The sequence below is a fragment of the Polyodon spathula genome, chromosome 1 (genome assembly GCF_017654505.1).
Source record: "Polyodon spathula isolate WHYD16114869_AA chromosome 1, ASM1765450v1, whole genome shotgun sequence".
Lineage (NCBI taxonomy): Eukaryota > Metazoa > Chordata > Actinopteri > Acipenseriformes > Polyodontidae > Polyodon > Polyodon spathula.
Window position 1 is genome coordinate 69,875,031 of NC_054534.1, and position 19,211 is coordinate 69,894,241.

At 37.1% G+C, this 19,211-nt stretch overlaps 2 protein-coding genes across 2 annotated transcripts in view; both read right to left on the minus strand.

Annotated features, from left to right (window-relative positions):
• Nucleotides 1-1,448: 1,448 nt before the first annotated feature.
• LOC121321790 (cytochrome P450 2U1) lies at nt 1,449-8,598 on the minus strand. The gene is made up of 5 exons (XM_041260997.1): nt 8,024-8,598; nt 4,489-5,136; nt 4,143-4,304; nt 3,064-3,231; nt 1,449-2,556 (listed from the first exon to the last, which is right to left on the minus strand). Exons 1-5 carry the CDS (start codon nt 8,472-8,474, stop codon nt 2,378-2,380), a joined length of 1,608 nt encoding a protein of 535 aa, XP_041116931.1. The 5' UTR covers nt 8,475-8,598; the 3' UTR covers nt 1,449-2,377.
• A 988-nt stretch (nt 8,599-9,586) lies between these two features.
• sgms2a (sphingomyelin synthase 2a) overlaps nt 9,587-19,211 on the minus strand; it is a 47,747-nt gene continuing 38,122 nt past the window's right edge. The window contains exon 6 of the mRNA XM_041261011.1: nt 9,587-13,294. Coding sequence (XP_041116945.1) covers nt 13,109-13,294 — 186 coding nt within the window. The 3' untranslated portion in view covers nt 9,587-13,108. The remainder of the gene's footprint in view (nt 13,295-19,211) is intronic.

Below are 19,211 nucleotides of genomic sequence, written 5' to 3' on the forward strand. Positions count from 1 at the left end.
ATGTTTCTTGTTATTATTCTGAATACATTTTGGACACCAGTGCAGCATTTTAATGTCAATCCAGCAGATTCCCACACCCATTTTACAATGCTATATTCTATTCCAGAGCCTGCAGAATAAGAGTCCAGGACTTGCAGTGGAGAGCTTTGCATACATACCATTGTGGCTACTAATTCGTTTTTCATGTCTGTATTGTAAAAAGAGTTAAACTGTATTTTACTGCTTTCTGTACTGTCCCAGACTTAAGCCTTTGTTTTGCATTCTTTTATTTATTTAAAAAAAAAAAATTGTGTGTCCGGTTATAACCCCTCCCCCTGATTTTCTCTCAACTTGGAATGCCTAGTCGCTTTTCTCCTCACCGCAGCAATTCCCCACATGGCTCAAAAGACCCAAAGATTCAATGGGCATCCTCTGATCCCACACCCAAACCAGCTTCCTTTTTCACCCATGAACTCGAGAGTGGATTTCAGCAACCTACTGACCTCTGGAGGACAAAGGCCAGCCCTGCAGGTGTATGCTCTGAGCATACTGGGCACCTGACCAGCAGAGTTTGCTGTAGAGCAGTGGTTCTCAATCCTGGTCCTGAGGGACCACTGCCCTGCTGGTTTTTGTTCCAATCAAATGCTCAATTACATAATTGAACTAATAATTTGCCCAATCTTAGCTTTTTAATTATTTTAAACAGATGGATATTTCAATTTAGGTATACATTTGTACAAGGAACTTAAATTCTCCAACTTTTTATAAGATACACTATTTAAAAAGTAAAATTTACCTAATTATTAGTTCAAGTAAGGATTCAATTAAGTAACTGAGAGCTTGGATGGAACAAAAACCAGTAGGGCAGTGGTCCCCTAGGACCAGGACTGAGAACCACTGCTATAGAGCAATGAGGAGAAATTGTCCCTGCTGGTTTTACCTCCCTAACCCAGAGGGGTGCCTGGGCCAATGCATCGCTGCATTCGGAGTCCCCAGCAAAGTCTGGCCTACTTTGCACAGCCAGGGTGTGAACCTGCGCTATATGACTCACCCTGCATCCCATGCTGCTGTGCTTTCACCAGGTGAGCCACTTGGGAACCCCTTGTTTTGCATGCTTAGACATGTTCAATGGTCTGGAGATTTGTATTTTCTGAAACTATCTGGATTAAAATACTGCAAGCAGAGGAAGCACAAAGTGCAGCTGAGGAATTTCCTCTTAGGTCAGGCCAAACTGGCAAAGTCGAAAAACATGGAGAGAGGTATTTAAAGTGCTGTTTTGTTTATTACAGTCTGGTGCAGCAGCTGGAATTGTTCCAGACGGCGTGGGGGAACAGAGGGGTGGTGTGGTGTGTTGAGGAGGGTCAGTTGTGTATGAAAATGTGAAATTTTGTGTTCTTATCTATCTATCAATGTAAATATATATATATATATATATATATATATATATATATATATATATATATATATATATATATATATATATACACACACTGCCTTTTGTTGCTTTTTGGAATTTTTTGTTTAATACATTTATTATGTATCGTTTAAAATTTGTGAATGGAATTTTTGAAGTGTGATTTTGTTTTGTAATACTGGCAATATTTGTCAATAAAGTTATTTTTTAAATAAATATATTGTAGAGCCAAGCTGAGTAGTCCACTTGCCCTCATATTTTTTAGTGTGGTTCACCACCACCTCCTCTGCCTCTTAGCAGGCTAATCTGGGGAAAGACAGTCACCAGAAGAGCTGAGGCAAACTTTAAAGAGGAGACACCAGGATTGGAGCTCGGAACGAAGAGGCTGTGGGCCAAATGATTTCTGTAATATTGCTCATTTTCCTTTAGCGAGGGTTTCTACCTAATACATTTGCAAACTTTGGATCTGAACTAGTACATTGTCTTTTCAAAAGACAGTAAACTTTGTGTTTGAGATCAGGTTCAGATCTGTAGACTACCATAATACTTTATTTCAAAGTGCACCATTTGGTGAACACAAGTACATGGGTTGCTTCCGAGTGCAAAATCTCTGAAAGTTGCAAACTCTTCAGTCCTGACATTCACTTGTTATATTAAGAACTCTGATGGGTACAGCATGTAAACAGTGCTGTAAAGCATGTGTTAGTAGGCAATGACGATAATTGAATTGTCCTGCAAGGCAATATATTCTCTGTAAAGTGTAAAAGACTACTGATGCCAGTTATTTTAGATCAAATTCAGCCAGAAATTCAAGCATGGTCCAGTAATCTTTCAAACAGTAATGCACTGAACCTTTCTGAGAATACCAGATCTTGGTAAGATTACAAAACAGTGGTTTCAAGAATCTATTGTCACACATCCAAACACTGTCTAAGTTACACGTCTTCTGTTTCATTAAAGCAAGAAGGTTATTTGTAGATTTCTTTAGCGAGGACTAACACAGACATTAAAAGTATGTGGGGCCAGCGTCAGACCAAACCTTCCATTCATTGATGGTTTTGCAGAGCCTTCTGGAAGTCTGAAGGTGAAAGACTTCATCAGATTTACAAACATCAGGAAAAGCTCCATCTTGGCCAACTGCTCTCCCATGCAGACCCTTCGGCCTGGAGATATAACAGAAGGAAAAGAATCAGTTGCAAGCATGCTATAATTATTGGAAATTACTATTTGCTTGAGAATACTATTCACTTACTAGAAAAAAAAAAAAAAAAAAAAAACACAAACTACTGTGATTTTAAGTCTAAGTGGATATGTATGTGGATGTCAAATGAAAGCAGACACAATTTATATAACAAATAAATGTACTTCATTAGGTTTTATGTGGAGAAATAATATGGAACTTCACATTCATACAAAGATCCAAAGGTTCCTGCACAGTGTCACAGAAATAGCGGAACCTAAGAACAATGATACATGTCATTTATGAAGGCTGATCTCTCGAGATGCAGAAATATCAAAATAAACTTCCAGTAAAAACATATGCCAAAAAATTGTACTATTTCTACATGTTCGGAGTGTTTTATAGTTATGTGATCCAATGAGATACAGCCAACTTGTTCATATGGGCATCCTGTCACATAGCAGCAATAATGTTAAAACACCAAGGTTACCTATCCCAAATGGAATGAAGGCATCTTTCTTCAGCAATTGTCTGTTTTCATCCAGGAATCTGTAAGGGTTAAACTCGTCTGGGTTCTCCCACACAGAAGGATCTCTGTGTACTGACCACAGGTTTGGAATAATCAGAGTGCCTTTGGGAATGGTGTACCCCTGGAACACTGCATGGAACAGAAAATTGACACAACATAACATGTCATTTTTAAATTATTTTTTGTTTTTAAGATTAACAATATTTTTGTGCAATGCGGCAAATCAAGGTGTGCTTCCCCAATCTATTCTGCCAGTGTAACTCAATCACACTCAGGAGTGAATAAACGGTAGCTGAAGTTCCATGCTCATCCAGTCTTTGCTATCTATACATCTCCTCACTGAGCACAAAACAGCTTTTAATCACGGTCTAAATTAAAACTGAAAATGTAGATATGTTCTTCACTCTCTAAGACATAAAGCACTTACTTTTTTCTGTTTGTTTTCTTGCCCATTCTCCCTTATTAATGAACTTTGCACAACCAGGTACTGTAGCAACCTATAATGATCTTTTTGTAATTTAGAGCCCCTCATTGCCACTGCTAAACCACACCTAAATAGTTTAGTACATTTTCTAAAAATCTGCACTAGGATGGAACTTGACAGTTTCTCCCCAGCACATTCTAAATGTCCTAAAATTAGCTTGTGCAAGGAACTGCTATTGGTAGTGACTGTGGATAAGATTCAGAGCCCAACAAACTACAGTATCTGCTATGCCAAACTAGCCAGGCTCCTTTTGCCAGGTCTTAACAGCATTTTCAAATTGTCCCTTAATGTTATGATGTTATCAATCATTTTGAGTGGTGCTTGGTTACAATGCTCTAATCCTGCAAATTCACAATTATTTTTGCCTGGAAGTTGCCCAAAAAAATGAGGCTGCTGTCGGCTACAAGAGCTGTGCTCCATTTGCATAGCAGCTTGATGGTACTGGAGAGCTCCTTACACTTACAGAATAGGTTGACTTCAGGAACATTTGCTTCATCCCTTAGAACCATTGTCTATAAAGTAATTTTTTATTTTTATTTTCCCTATTGCTACTCACAGGTGGTTTCTGAAGCCATGTGTGGTATTGACATTGGCACAACCACCGTCATTCTTTGGACCTCCATGATCGTTGCCTCTGTGAAGGGCATACTGGCTTTGTCAGTCAGTGACAGGGTTCTGTCTGGTCCTATAACCTGATCGATCTCAGCTTGAACCTTTTCTGCAAATAACAGAGGGGGAGAACAGATAATGGTGTTTTGTTGTTTCCAAAAATGCATAACCTGCGGCAGATTATAATGTTAATGTCTGTTTATTACGACTGATCAACACTGAAAAAATCTGTTTAAACTAAAATGAAAGGTCCTTGAGTAAGCAGTGATCGCAGCAGCAGCAGCCCAGCTTGCCTTGCACGTCAGGGTTCAGACACATATACAGCAGGCTCCAGAGCAGGGTGTTGGTGGTAGTGTCAGTGCCAGCGATGAACAGGTCCCCAATGATGTAGAGCAAGTAATCTTCACTGAAGCTGCTGTCTAGCTTCCCTTCTTGCTGCTGCCGGCTGGTCTCCAGGAGATACATGTCTATGAAATCCCGCGGATTGGCAGGATCCAGACTGTCCCTGTGCTGGGCAATAATACCCTTCAGGAAGGCTGTTATATCTCTCTCCGCCTTCCTCAGCTCCTTAAAGGGTTCAAATGGTAGGTAGTAGAGCCATGAGCAGATGTTTATCAGTAAGGCTTTGCTGTTGACTGATATCTCAAGACCCCTGGACATAAGGCTGAGCAGGGTCTTGAACTCTTGGTCCTGGTAGTCAAATCGGCGTCCGAAGCTCATAGAGCAGATGATGTTGGAGACTGCGTTGTTGATGGTGGGGGAAGGGTCAAAGGCCTCCCCGTTTCCTCCGCTGTGCTGCAGAAACTCATTCTTGACAAACTGGAATTCCTCCAGGATGCAGGGCTCTAGGCTGAGCTTTCCAAGTCCAAAGTGTCGAAGAGTGGAGTGAGAGAACCGCCTCTGCTGTCTCCACACTTGGCCATAAGGTGCAAATACAATACCTTTTAAAAAAAAATGAAGACGTGAGCATCTGTAATTACCTGCCTCCCTCCTCTCAGAAAACACCACAGAATAATGCATTACATCTGGAAACAAAATCATTCTAAAACACTTTGTACTATAATGAATGTATTAAATTAAGAACATAATGAGGTATTGGTAATGAAAATAATGAGGCATTAGTGATGGAAATCTACAACAGGGTCTGTTCTCCAGAGATATGGTACGCCAAAGATAACACATTCAGTTTCAAACTATGGTAACTTTTAACTCTATAATACAATGAATTACAGGGTGCAAATTGAAGCTCTCTAGTATATACAGTGCCTTGCAAAAGTATTCAGACCCCTGACCAATTCTCTCATATTACTGAATTACAAATGGTACATTGAAATGTCGTTCTGTTCGATATTGTATTTTAAAACACTTGAACTCAAAATCAATTATTCTAAGGTGACATTGGTTTTATGTTGGGAAATATTTTTAAGAAAAATAAAAAACTGAAATATCTTGCTTGCATAAGTATTCAACCCCCACACAATAAAATATTTGGTAGAGCCACCTTTCACTGCAATAACAGCTTTAAGTCTTTTGGGGTAAGTATTTACCAGCTTTGCACACAGTGTCGGAGTGATTTTGGCCCATTCTTCTTGGCAGATTTGCTCCAGGTTGTTCAGGTTGGTTGGACGACGCTTGTGGACCGCAATTTTCAAATAGTGCCACAGATTCTCAATGGGATTGAGATCAGGACTTTGACTGGGCCACTGTAGGACATTCACCTTTTTGTTCTTGAGCCACTCCAGTGCTGCTTTGGCCTTGTGCTTGGGATCATTGTCCTGCTGAAAGGTGAATTTCCTCCCAAGCGTCAGTTTTTTAGCGGACTGAAGCAGATTCTCTTGCAGTATTTTCCTGTATTTTGCTCCATCCATTCTTCCTTCAACTGTAACAAGATGCACAGTCCCTGCTGATGAGAAGCATCCCCACAACATGATGCTGCCACCACCATACTTCACTGTAGGGATGGTGTGTCTTGAGGCATAGGCACTGTAAGGTTTGCGCCACACATAGCGCTTTGAGCTTTGGCCAAAAAGCTCTATCTTGGTCTCATCTGACCTCAAAACCTTTTCCCACATCGGAGCTGGGTCACTCTCATGCTTTCTGGCAAACTCCAGACGTGCTTTCAGATGGTACTTTTTGAGTAACGGCTTCTTTCTTGCCACCCTCCCATACAGGCTAGTGTTATGCAGAGCTCTTGATATGGTTGACTGGTGCACCATTACTCCACTCCCAGCCACTGAACTCTGTAGCTCCTTCACAGTGATTGTTGGCCTCTCTGTGACTGAGTTTTGAGGGAAGGCCTTTTCTTGGCAGTGCCTGGGTGGTGTGATGCAGCTTCCACTTCTTGATTACTGATCCAACTGTGCTCACTGGGATATCTAAATACTTGGATATTATTTTGTACCCTTTCCCTAATCTATGCATTTACATCACTTTATCTCTAACTTCTGTAGAATGCTCTTTGCATCTTCATTTTCATTTTCATTTTCATTTTCATTTTCATTTTCATTTTCATTTTCATTTTCCCTCAGATTCACAGCCTTACCAATGATCTTTCAACAGTGGGGTTTTTATCCAGAAAATGTGACAGCAACTTTAATGGTTCACAGGTGGAGGCCAATGGTAAGGTAATTGTGTCCTCGTTAGGGCAATTTCTTTCATCTGTGCAAACTGGGAGCTTCCACAGCACAGGGGTTGAATACTTATGCAAGCAAGATATTTCAGTTTTTTTTATTTTTCTTAAAAATATTTCCCAACATAAAACCAGTGTCACCTTACAATAATTGATTCTGAGTTTCTGTGTTTAAAAATAAAATATCAAACAGAACGAAATTTCAATGTACCATTTGTAATTCGGTAATATGAGAGAATTGGTCAGGGGTCTGAATACTTTTGCAAGGCACTGTATATGCTGAAATTCTGTTGTGAACATATCATAAGTGTCATTTTATTGGGTGGGGAGTGGCTATAGGGACATTAAAACATTTTGCACTTTATGAGACAAGCATAATTTAAACTATCAATTAGTTACTAAATTAAAGTAATGCCTTATAACTACAGTGTTAGTTCCACGTGCAAAATGTCACCAGAGTGTCATTGTTTCATTTACATAATATTGCGGTGTTAAGTTCTATTCTGTCTTTGTCTGATACTGATAAGTTATCACATGCCTTCCTTTTATCTTTTCTAAACCTGATTACCGCAATGCTCTGTTTGCTGGTGTCTCAACAGGCTGCAATGTGTTTAGAACTCGGCTGCTGGGGTTTTAACAAAATCTAACTTTTGTGACCTTTAAAAGCCCAAACTGATTGGCACAATTATATTCCTTCACTGAATTTGAGGTCAATGGACTATGGTCTTTTAACTATTGCAAAAACAAGGCTACATTCAATCGGTGATAGGGCATTCTGCAGTTACGCACCAAGATTGTGGAATTCTCTTCCTGTCGTGATCAAAGACTGCGAATTTTAAGTCGTCTTAAAACGTACATTTACACACAAGCATTTCAAATTCAAATTGCAATGTCTGTTATATTTTTTGTATTAACAGTACACTGTGATGTTTGTACATGAAAGGGGCTATATTAAATAAAGATTGTTATTATTATTATTAGTATTATTATTATTATTATTATTATTATTATTATTATTATTATTATACAAAATAGTGTCCCAATTTCACCAACTACATTATTTTAATATTTTTAAATGTATAACTACATACCTATACTGAATACTACCATGAAAACTGATACCTGCATCTTGTACTATAACTATATATGACATACTGTTCGGTGAGTCTGAATAGGGAGTGTATGTTACGTCACCTTACCTTTCTTCTTTGTAATTATGGTAATTACAGGAACGGTGGGTCTGTCTGAAAACACTTCTGCATGATTGACAAGCGCATCCCGGACTGTTTCGTAGCTATTGAGGATAACCATAGGACGGTTTCCAATGAAGATACTATAGATATTCCCATATATTTTGGCCAGGTCCGTAAGCATTACATGAGGAGAAAGTGTAGCAAGTTGCTTTACTTTCTTCTTTGTAATTTCACCATCGTCATCGTTAGCTTTGATCTTTGTTAACACCCAATCGGGGATCAACAAAAATGCAAAGTTACCCACCACAGGCCACGGTTTTGGCCCAGGAGGTACATTTGAGAATGCACTGTAGTTCCTTTGTATAAGTAAAAACAAGTAAACGGTTATAAACACAGCCGCGGCCACAAGAGCAGTGCTAGCGTTGACAAAAAACAACTCATCTTCTGTCTCTCCCATTACTGCCTTTAAAATGACGAGTTAAAATTGCAGGTGTATTTCAGCAAGCGTTTCTGCTAGTACACAAAAGTTTCTGTCTTATGATCTGTGCTCTCATTATAGCTGACTGGCAAACACTGTCAACACACACCGAGTGTCATATGCTGGAGGTTAATGTCGTAAAAGCGTGCTGGTTATTGGTTGGTTGCTTTGCGTTAGCCAGCCCCAGGAAATCTATTGGATGGTTTTTCATCAAAACACAACACCGAATTCTAGGGAACTGTACTATTGGCTCATATAAATAAATTGACTGGGTTTCGTTGGTTTTCTTAGAGCTGTTATTTGCGCTGTAAACATTTATTTGTTTATTAAATGCACCCATTTACTAATTGCATATGTATGCTAAGCTGCCGCCTTTGTTTTCTGATTCTTTCACACACACGCGTAGATGTTTGCAGCCTATGAAAATCAAGGTCCAAACAGATGCAGGTTTCGGTGACTTTAATAATATACTTGTGGAATATTAAATAATAATAATGCATTGCATCATACTGAAGTAAAATGAAAATGTAACCCTCGAATTATGATGTAACTAAGCACAGGAAGGATGTACTGTATATGTAGCTTTGTCAAATCTGTACTGTGCCTCCTGGACTGAAATAAAAAAAAAAAAAAATCAAATAAGAGCAGAACCAAAAGATATTCATCACAATAAAAAGGGGATCAGTAAGGTTACTTAGTAATGCATGTATAACATATTGAACTTTGAGGAGAATATTCAAGTTTTTGTTTCATAAAGTTAGCATTACCCTTTTAAAATCACCAAGGACTCCCTAAAGCTATATAACAAGGGTCAGGGTATCCCATATACAAACAATAACTGTCAGTTACAGGAACTACATTCATAGAACACAGAAAACGGTAAAAAAAAAGAAAATAAATATGCAAGATAAATATATAATAATAATAACAACAGCAACAGTTGGAACTTTATTGGTTTAAAATACAGAGTACATTTTATTCTTAACAATTGGTTCGAAAATTGTTGATAGTACTTTAATAAAATAAAACTATTACATTAAATTTAATATTATATATATATATATATATATATATATATATATATTCTCACTAGTGTCGTGTAGTCATTAACCATTAAACCCTTTAAGGCATAAAAAACATCAACATAAGTTTCCACAAAGCTGATGTACAGTTACATGTAGGTAGTTTTTTATATAAACATTTATAAATGAGCATATATAACTTTATACATGTAGACTAAAAAAAAAACAAAAAAACACTACAATTCATATTAGCAATGATGATTGTTGCATATCCATATGGCTATCCCTTATAAATGATTAATTAAACATCTCAATTGACCTGTAAACTTTACATCCATTTGCCATTAAAAAAGGGGGTCAAACAAACACTTAAATAAATTCCCTTTTTGGAAAATGCACAGGATCAACCAACTACAAATGTGATCCAGAACAACAGTCTTAATACTATAACTCTATTAAAAAAACAAAACCAAAAACAGCTTTTTTTTGCCCATAGTTTATGTGAAATATTTTAAATATATCTGCAAGCTGACTGTATTCCCTTCACAGAAAATAATGGTTTTCTATAGCTGTCTGTTGATTGTACACTGGTTTCAAGATAGAAGTGAAATGGATCTCAATAGACAAACAGGATGTCATATTTAGACACTATGATACTATATTACCTTGGCTGCATAGTTTAGTGACTAAAACCAAAGAAAAGAGACATACACTGCTGGTTTCAAAGATCCTGATAAGCAAGAATATAGACTAGTAACATTCAGGGTCTCTACAGCCAGCTGAGAGGTGAGTATGAACTGTCTTGATAAGAACTTTTCCAGAACTTAGATTTTGCATACAAGATCTCCAGAGCCAAATTGCCACTCAAAGAAACACAAAACAATGAGGCAATGTGGCCTTGCAGTTGCAAAGTAATCCAAAAGACATATCTGGTTTGTGTTAGTAAACGGTTTTAATCACTAGAAACCAATGGGGTATAGATTAATGATATAAACAGAGAAGGATCTGAATGCTTCCTCGGGGTTGGTTTACAGACTGCAACCATAAATACAATTATAAAGAAAAAATGCAGTGGAAAAATGTACACGTGATGGCAGGTTTCTCTGTTTAAGAACAGAAGTATTAAGATTTATCCCTGATAAGATCATTAAAAACGACCCCACTATTTTTAACTAGAAGGTACTGTGGTTTCCACAAGGGATATCAAAAATACATATTCATATAGACACTGGTTACATGCTAGGTTATTTTCAAACTACAGAACATTCCATTTCTTGTCTTCATTGTTTTATCATTATTCAAGTACCATTAAAACAAAACCAAACTATATATATATAATACATTTCATGCTGCATGTGTTTGAAGTGGCATTTGAAGCACAGTAAAAGAGCTATGCCTGCTAAATTAGAGATAGTATTATGATTTTTGCTTAGTTTTAACACTCCATTCATCCTTGTATGAATTGGAATTTGAATTTCTTGGAATTGCATGCAACTATTTTAAGCACTTAGGTGTAAAACCAAATTGACTGTTTACAAAACAAGCAAACCAAAAAAAAAAAAAAATCGGTAAATACTTGCACAGAATTTTTTTTTTTCACGTAGATCACCGTAAACCTTTCAGCATCTAATTTTACTATAAAGTTACAAAAAGCTATCAAAAACAAATATGTTTTCTACAAAACAAGAGATGCTACACAATAGACTACAACATAATTAAAATCATGTTTCTGCAGCTGCTTGAGGTGGTTCTGTTTTCCTATAAGGCTGTGGAATATGAGTTGTGTAATGTAACACAACTAACACTTTTGTCTTCATATACATGCTATAATTAAGGCGTTTCAGCAGTATCTAAGTGCAAAGAAGGCCATCTCCCAAATAAAAAGGAGGCAATGATTTAAACTGGCTCTACCAAAATAAAAGTTCCCAGGATGAGCTGTAGTTTTTTGTAGTTTATTAAAAAATAATTCTACATTTTGGCACTTTTAAAATATATGTAAATACAATTTGCCTGGATTCTTAGGCTGTCTTGCAATCTAGAAACTCTCAAATTAACCCACTGCTTACTTCATGCCAAGCTCATCTTACGTGCCTGTTGCCACAGAGATTTACATGTAATCACACGAACATATTAATTCAAATGGTGGCCACTGGAGGTAAAATAGTTTTGGACTTCAGATCTTATGCATATATTAAAGACAATCATAACATCGAACTCTGGTCTGTGATTTCTGATCCACTGCAAAGCTGCCTCCAGTTTTGGCTGTGTTAAGCTTACAAATGTAAACAGAACATTTTCTGGTCAGTTTTGTTTATTTTATCAGCTCATACGTGTTTTTTGTTTTTAAATAGTTGTATCCTCCATTGAATTAAACAATAACAGGTGGACTCTGAAAAAGAACTGAAGCTAAAAATAAAAGAAAATAGCTGTTAAAGTAATTTTAGCTAACAAAATAATTCCAGCCATTTTCCACATCCATCACTATGCAGACCTTAAATGTGTAGTTTTGCAAGAAATAGATTTTTTACCAAACATGTATTTTCATTATAAAAACTATATCTGGAACTACACTAGGTAAAAGAGAGCAGATTGTAGGTCTTGCCTTCTGATGGTCTCACACTTGTAATGTCACCTGGAGAGTGAAATTGGCCCCACCCAATTTGTAGTGCTGTCTTTCCTAGTAAACAACCAGCTGCCTCCGCTAATGTCCTTCATGCTTTTCAACCAGTAAGATGAAGACAATTCTGAGGGAAAATTACAAAGAAAGTGCAAGTGTCCTGGTAGGGAAGACAAGCATATTGAGAAATTTCTTCATATCTATTGCAGGGGTGCCCAAAGTGGAATAGCCCTTCAGGACTGACTGCACACCCTTTGCATTACCATGTTTTACAATGGAAATAATGTTAATTTTTGTGATATAATGTTTAGTTGAAACAGCACAATTGAGGCCTCTATAGAGATCAGCATTTTAGATTACTACCTATATACGAAAGTACATATTTCTTTAGGTACAACCACTTAAAAAACTTACCTAACAAATAGTTCACCATAAAGATACATATAAATGTCAAGTTTATATTTTCAAGTTCAAGTTTAACTTTTGCCTATTTTGTCTTTAAAATATGTAACATTATGGAATACAGTTTAACAGAAGAAAATATTCTTTAAGTTTTACAGACACCCACTGACTCACTCGGTCTCACACACATTCCCAAGCACTTGGTCACAGAAATTCCGATATAAATAGATTTTTTGTTTCTGTAGACACAGTTAGCAATACTTAAAAAAAACAAAAAAAACGCAAGGTACATGCTTTTAAAATCTGCCAGAAAAATATTCTTATTTAGCAGGTTCATTTGTATATCCTCCTATTGGGTAATATATTATCAGCACTTCTCAGTTATAAGTCTTTGGCGTGAACTGCTAGTGTTTTGGTCTCTATTATCTTTCAAAGTGTTCAGGAAATTGTGAAAAAAATGTGTTCCACGCCATAGCGCCAGTAAAAGAGTTGTGTGTGGGTGTATGTGTGTGTGTGTGTGTGTGTGTGTGTGTGTGTGTGTGTGTGTGTGTGTGTGTGTGTTTACACATGTTTCACTGTCTCCTGGCGCTCTGAACCATGGAATAGTTTTTACAGGAGGACTTGAAGCAGCTGGGAGGCCAGGCAATTGGCCAAGAGAAGGAGCAAGGCACTTGGGTCTGCACATTCTTCTCAAAGAAGCAGAACACTGGATTCCACCAGCTCCGAGACAGGTAGTTTTGAGGAGAGGACCTCAGTGTCTGGAAACAAACAAAGAAATACATTATACAATACATTAGGCGGTGGTTAGTATACACATACCAATACATTACTATCCAGTATTAATGGCTGTTTTAAATGCAATCAGTGTATCACGCTTTGTGAATAGGAAACACGATGAAATGGAAACAATGGGTCCTATCCACAAAACTTTAAGGACAGTTTTAGGAACTGCTTTTCAAAGAGTGTTTAGAAGTTATCTTTGGTTAAAGGGCTTTCTAAAATGAGAATATACTTTCTTAAACAACTCAAAGTGTTATATGGGCAGGAAAATTGTTTTTTATTAGTCAAAATATATAATAAACAATTTTGTGTATTTATGACATCACATATGGCATCAGCAATGACATCACTGGTGACATAACTAATCACATGACAAATGCTCCCCAAAGACTGGCCATAGGAACATAACCTGGGTGGGTCTGCTAAAATGTATGTTCTAAAAAAAAAATTGGGAGGGGGGTTCCATCTTTGTGCTACTACTTGAAGTGAATAAATATAACCATGGTTGAAATACAATGTACAGACATTTAATCATAGTTTCTGTCTCCCACAAGTAACAGACGGTACAATACTTCAGTCACTTTATATGATATATCATTGTATTTATCATGTTTTATTTACTAATTTTACATTAAAATGTCTGTTATATCTTTCTTTGTTTATCCGAGTGCAGTACAAGTTTGTATGGCTAAAGAATATAATTTCCAGTGTATGTACACTGAACAAAAATATAAACGCAACATGCAACAATTTCAAAGATTTTACTGATTTACAGTTCATATAAGGAAATCAGTCAATTGAAATAAATTCATTAGGCCCTAATCTGGATTTCACATGACTAGGAATACAGATATGCATCTGTTGGTCACAGATACCTTAACAAAAAGGTCAGGGCGTGGATCAGAAAACCATTCAGTATCTGGTGTGACCACCATTTGCCTCATGCAGCGCGACACATCTCCTTTGCATAGAGTTGATCAGCCTGTTGATTGTGGCCAGTGGAATATTGTCCCACCTCTTCAATGGCTGTGCGAAGTCGATGGATATTGGCGGGAACTGGAAAACCCTATCGTACATGTTGATCCAGAGCATCCCAAACATGCTCAATGGGTGTCAAATGTTCGTTGTCCGTAGCTTATGCCTGCCCATACCATAACCCCACTGCCACCATGGGGCACTCTGTTCACAATGTTGACATCAGCAAACCGCTTGCCCACACGATGCCATACACGCTGTCTGCCATCTGCCCGGTACAGTTGAAACCAGGATTCATCCGTGAAGAGCACACTTCTCCAACTGCAGTCAGGTCAAGACCCTGACAGTTTGTGCAGAAATTCTTCGGTTGTGCAAACCCACAGTTTCATCAGCTGTCCGGGTTGCTAGTCTCAGACGATCCTGCAGCTGAAGAAGCCGGATGTGGAGTTCCTGGGCTGGCATAGTTACACGTGGTCTGGGGTTGTGAGGCCGTACTGCCAAATTCTCTAAAACGATGTTGGAGGCGGCTTATGGTACAGAAATGAACATTCAATTCTCTGGCAACAGCTCTGGTGGACATTCCTGCTGTGAGCATGCCAATTGCATGCTCCCTCAAAACTTGAGATATCTGTGGCATTGTGTTGTGTGACAAAACTGCACATTTTAGAGTGGCCTTTTATTGTCCCCAACACAAAGTGCACCTGTGTAATGATCATGCTGTTTAATCTGCTTCTTGATATGCCACACCTGTCAGGTGGATGGATTATCTTGGCAAAGGAGAAATGCTCACTAACAGGAATGTAAACAAATCTGTGCACAAAATTTGAGAGAAATAAGCTTTTTGTGCGCATGGAAAATTTCTGGGATCTTTTATTTCAGCTCATGAAACATGGGACCAACACTTTACATGTTGCATTTATATTTTTGTTCAGTGTATATCTTCATATAAGAAAAGTAGTTTGTGTGATTATTTAATTTAAATGGTTTTTTTTTTTTTCTGTTTTAATGTTCTTTATAATCTTTTTAAGACATATACTAGGACGTTGTTTTTTTTTTATGTCCAAAAGTAAATGGTGGAACAGTTGTAATGACAATAGATTTAGTATGCTAATTATATAAATACATTTGTTGAGTTCATACTATTTGCTGTTTTGTTTTATGGATTTAATAACTTTGTAATGTTTATTTTAAAATCATGTTTCACAGTTGATACTTATTTTTCTCTTTCTTCCATAATAATTTGATAATTAGCTAGTCCGTTATAACTCCACGGACACTGGTGATCTTAATCACTATTACTGATGTGGGAGGACAGTGTTCTCTGTCTGTATTACACTGATGCTTTGGGACCATGTTATGGTGAACTATTTCCCCAGTTTTATGTTCCTATGGCCAGTCTTCAGGGAGCATTTGTCATGTGATTAGTTATGTCATCAGTAATGTCATTTGTGACATCATACATATGCATAATAGTGCACAATGTGTGTCAACCTTAACTTGCAATTACTTCACTTTTGAGGGTTTTGCTTGAGTAAACTTCATGTTACTTTAATGCAGTTTTTGCAATGAATTTTGTAAAAAATAAATAAATAAATAAATACATTTAAAAAGATAAGAAGGCTTCAGTGAACACTTCTAATTTAAATGAATAAGGTCAAGTTGAAAGTCCTGCTGTGGAATTGATAGCAAGTGCCAAGGTTGGCAAGATTGGCTGCCCCCTGAATGCTTTTGTATATTTAAAGTAGAAAAATGTTAGTATTCAGGAATAATTATCTGTCATAAAAAAAAAAAAAAAAACTAAATGTTACATATCAAATAATTCTTACACACAGTGCCTATAGAAAGTCTACACCCCCTTGAACTTTTTTTCACATTTTATTGTGTCAGTGCCTCAGATTTTCATGCATTTAAATGATGATTTTTTTTCCACTTATCTACATACCATACTCCACACTGTTAAGGGAATTTTTTTTATTTTTTTAGAAAAAAAAAAAATGATATATTAAAAATACAAAACTGAAATACCATAACAGGATAAGTCTCCCCCCTGAGTTAATACTTGGTGGAAGCACCTTTGGCAGCAATTATAGCTGTGAGTCTGTTGGGACAGGTCTCTACCAACTTTGCACACCTAGATTTGGCAATATTTGGCCATTCGGCTTTACAAAACTGTTCAAGCTCAACTGTCAAGTTCCTTGGGGAGTGTTGATGGACAGCAATCTTCAAGTCATGCCACAAATTTTCGATTGGATTTAGGTGGGGGCTCTGACTGGGCCACTCAAGGACATTTAGCTTTTTGTTCCTTAGCCACTCCAGTGTAGCTTTTGCTGTGTGCTTTGGGTTTTGTCATGCTGAAAGGTGAACTTCATTTTTGCATACTTCAAATGGGATTCAAGGTGGGCTTTCTTGAGTAATGGCTTCCTTCTTGCCACCCTACCAAACAGATCAGATTTGTAGAGTGCTTGGGATATTGTTGTCAAATGCACACTTTGATCAGTCTTAGCCATAAAAGCCTGTAGCTCTTGCAAAGTTGTCATTGGCCTCTTGGTAGACTCTCTGATCAGTCTCCTCTCCTCGGTCATCCAGTTTGGAGGGATGGCCTGATTTAGGCAGGGTCTTGGTGGTGCCATACACCTTCCACTTCTTAATACTCGTCTTGACCATGCTCCAAGGGATATTCAAGGCTTTTGATATTTTTTATACCCACCCCTGATCTGTGCCTTCAACAACTTTGTCCCGGACTTGTTTTTTTTTTTCTTTTTTTTTATAATTTAGTCGTTGCCAATTATTTTTTATTTTCTCCCAATTTGAAATGGCCAATTATTATTTAGGCTCGGCTCACCGCTACCACCCCTGCGCTAACTCAGGAGAGGCGAAGACGAACACACACGTTCCTCCGAAACGCGTGCCGACAGCTGACCGCTTCTTTTACACACCGTGGATTCACCATGCAGCCACCCAGGAGCTACAGCGTAGAAGGACATGACAGCTCCCGGGCAGCTAACAGGCAAGCCCACAGGTGCCCGGCCAGACTACAGGGGTCGCTGGTGCACGGTGAGCCGAGGACATCTTGGCCAACCTAGACCCTGTGCAGATAAATGTAAAAAAACCAACTATTTTAATGTATTTTAATTCCAGGTTATAAGGTAACAAAAGGTGAACATTGTGAAAGGGTGTAGACTTTCTACAGGCATTGTACATTTTGAACAATTGACTTTATTCAACAAGCTGTATAAAAAAAAAAGAATGTAAAAATTTTGCAGAGCATTTTCAACCAGACTTATTTTTAGACAATTATTCCTTATTTAATTGACCTTTTAGGACATGACTGGTTGAAACTTAAGTCCTGCAGTGGAATGGATTTGAAGTGGCAAAGTTACAACTGATATAAATAACAACACAGACATATGCAATTCATGATCAATATATTTATAGCACAAACAATATTTTAAAAAAGCAACTCGCTACCCAAAATAAGTTGTTTAAACTCTGTTCATAGCACATAGAACACGTCTTATTAGAAACAGATGTGCAGATCACACATATATTATATAAATTACAACTCAGATTTATTGATGTGTTTATTAGTTTTTATATAGTGCTTTTGCCAAAGTGCTTTACAATGCATACAACACATAAATCTTACTATGTTTACATTACTATCATCAGACCTATAGGATACATTTAAGGTTACCAGATTTCCAGATTGTTCAATTCACTACTACATTTTCTAAACAGGTGAAAGCACACAAAAGTATGATACTGTAATATTATTTTTCATGGCACATACACAGAAGTAGGCCTATTTCATTATGTGTCGATAACCGTACCTTTAAAGTGTATAAACTTCATATCGTTAAGAGATCCTCTGTAGTATAGACTTGCATTTTTTTCCCCCATTCAAACTACAACGCTTATAATTGTTAATTCAATCTCTGTTCTATTATAAAAAGTATAATTATATAAGTAGGTTTTGTAGTTTTCTATGTTTACTTCTGTCCTCTATACCTTCCTTTACATCTGTAATTAGCATTGTTAAACCATCTCCATTTCTTAATTACATCGTGGGTATCTACCAATGACAAAACAGGCTTACAGTCTGACAGGTAATGAAACACTTTTGTTTATATACATTGAGAAATAATATTACAGTATCATACTTTTGTGTGCTTTCACCTGTGGTTTTGCTTTGCTACTACTAGGTTATTTTTCTAAACTTGGTGTGTGAGTTTACCACGTCTCTGTAAATGGGGTAGATTGTAGGCTAACTACTGCGATTACATGGTGGTAATAATAGATAATAAAATAGTTTATTTCTTTTATAAACTTGTTATTATTAAAATGAAATGTTCTGATTTATGTACATAGCTTACATTATCAAAACTTTTTTTTTTATTAACCTATTGTAACTTTTAATAAAGAATATTTCAACATTACACACTTTAAAACATATATTTAAAATAAAAAGTTGACGCAATGTCAGAAGACTTCCTAGAGAGGTCTTCTCACAGACAAGACGGGCACTAGATTTTAAAACCTTTGAAACCACAGTTAGCCCCAAGTGGGACTTGAACGTTTCATGATGTATGCCTAGTCACGGGCAAGATGGCGGCGTTAATTGCCTTTTCAGATTGAAATCTGCTCTCCACGCTTGCACCATGTTATCAAAAAACTGTTACGCATCCGATTTAAAGACTTTGTGCATCTTTTTTAAAAGTTTAAGAAAACAGATTAAAATCTTAAAATTAAAATAGCAAAAGGCAAGTGTGGCAGGATGATGTCACTGGCCCGGCAGCTGTAAATCAGGAAGAGAGACTAAAGAGGCAGAGAATGCAGGTTTGTAAATGCTGGTGGGCACGTTTAAATTATAAACAAACAAAAATAACATGGACAGAAACTCTAAACAAAACATATTTAACA

Coding starts and splice junctions, on each gene's coding strand:
- LOC121321790 (XM_041260997.1), bottom strand. CDS start 8,474: ATGGGAGAGACAGAAGATGAGTTGTTTTTTGTCAACGCTAGCACTGCT. Junction 5,137..8,023: donor CATAATTACAAAGAAGAAAG/GTAAGGTGACGT, acceptor TTTTTTTAAAAG/GTATTGTATTTGCACCTTAT. Junction 2,557..3,063: donor CTTCATTCCATTTGGGATAG/GTAACCTTGGTG, acceptor TTATATCTCCAG/GCCGAAGGGTCTGCATGGGA.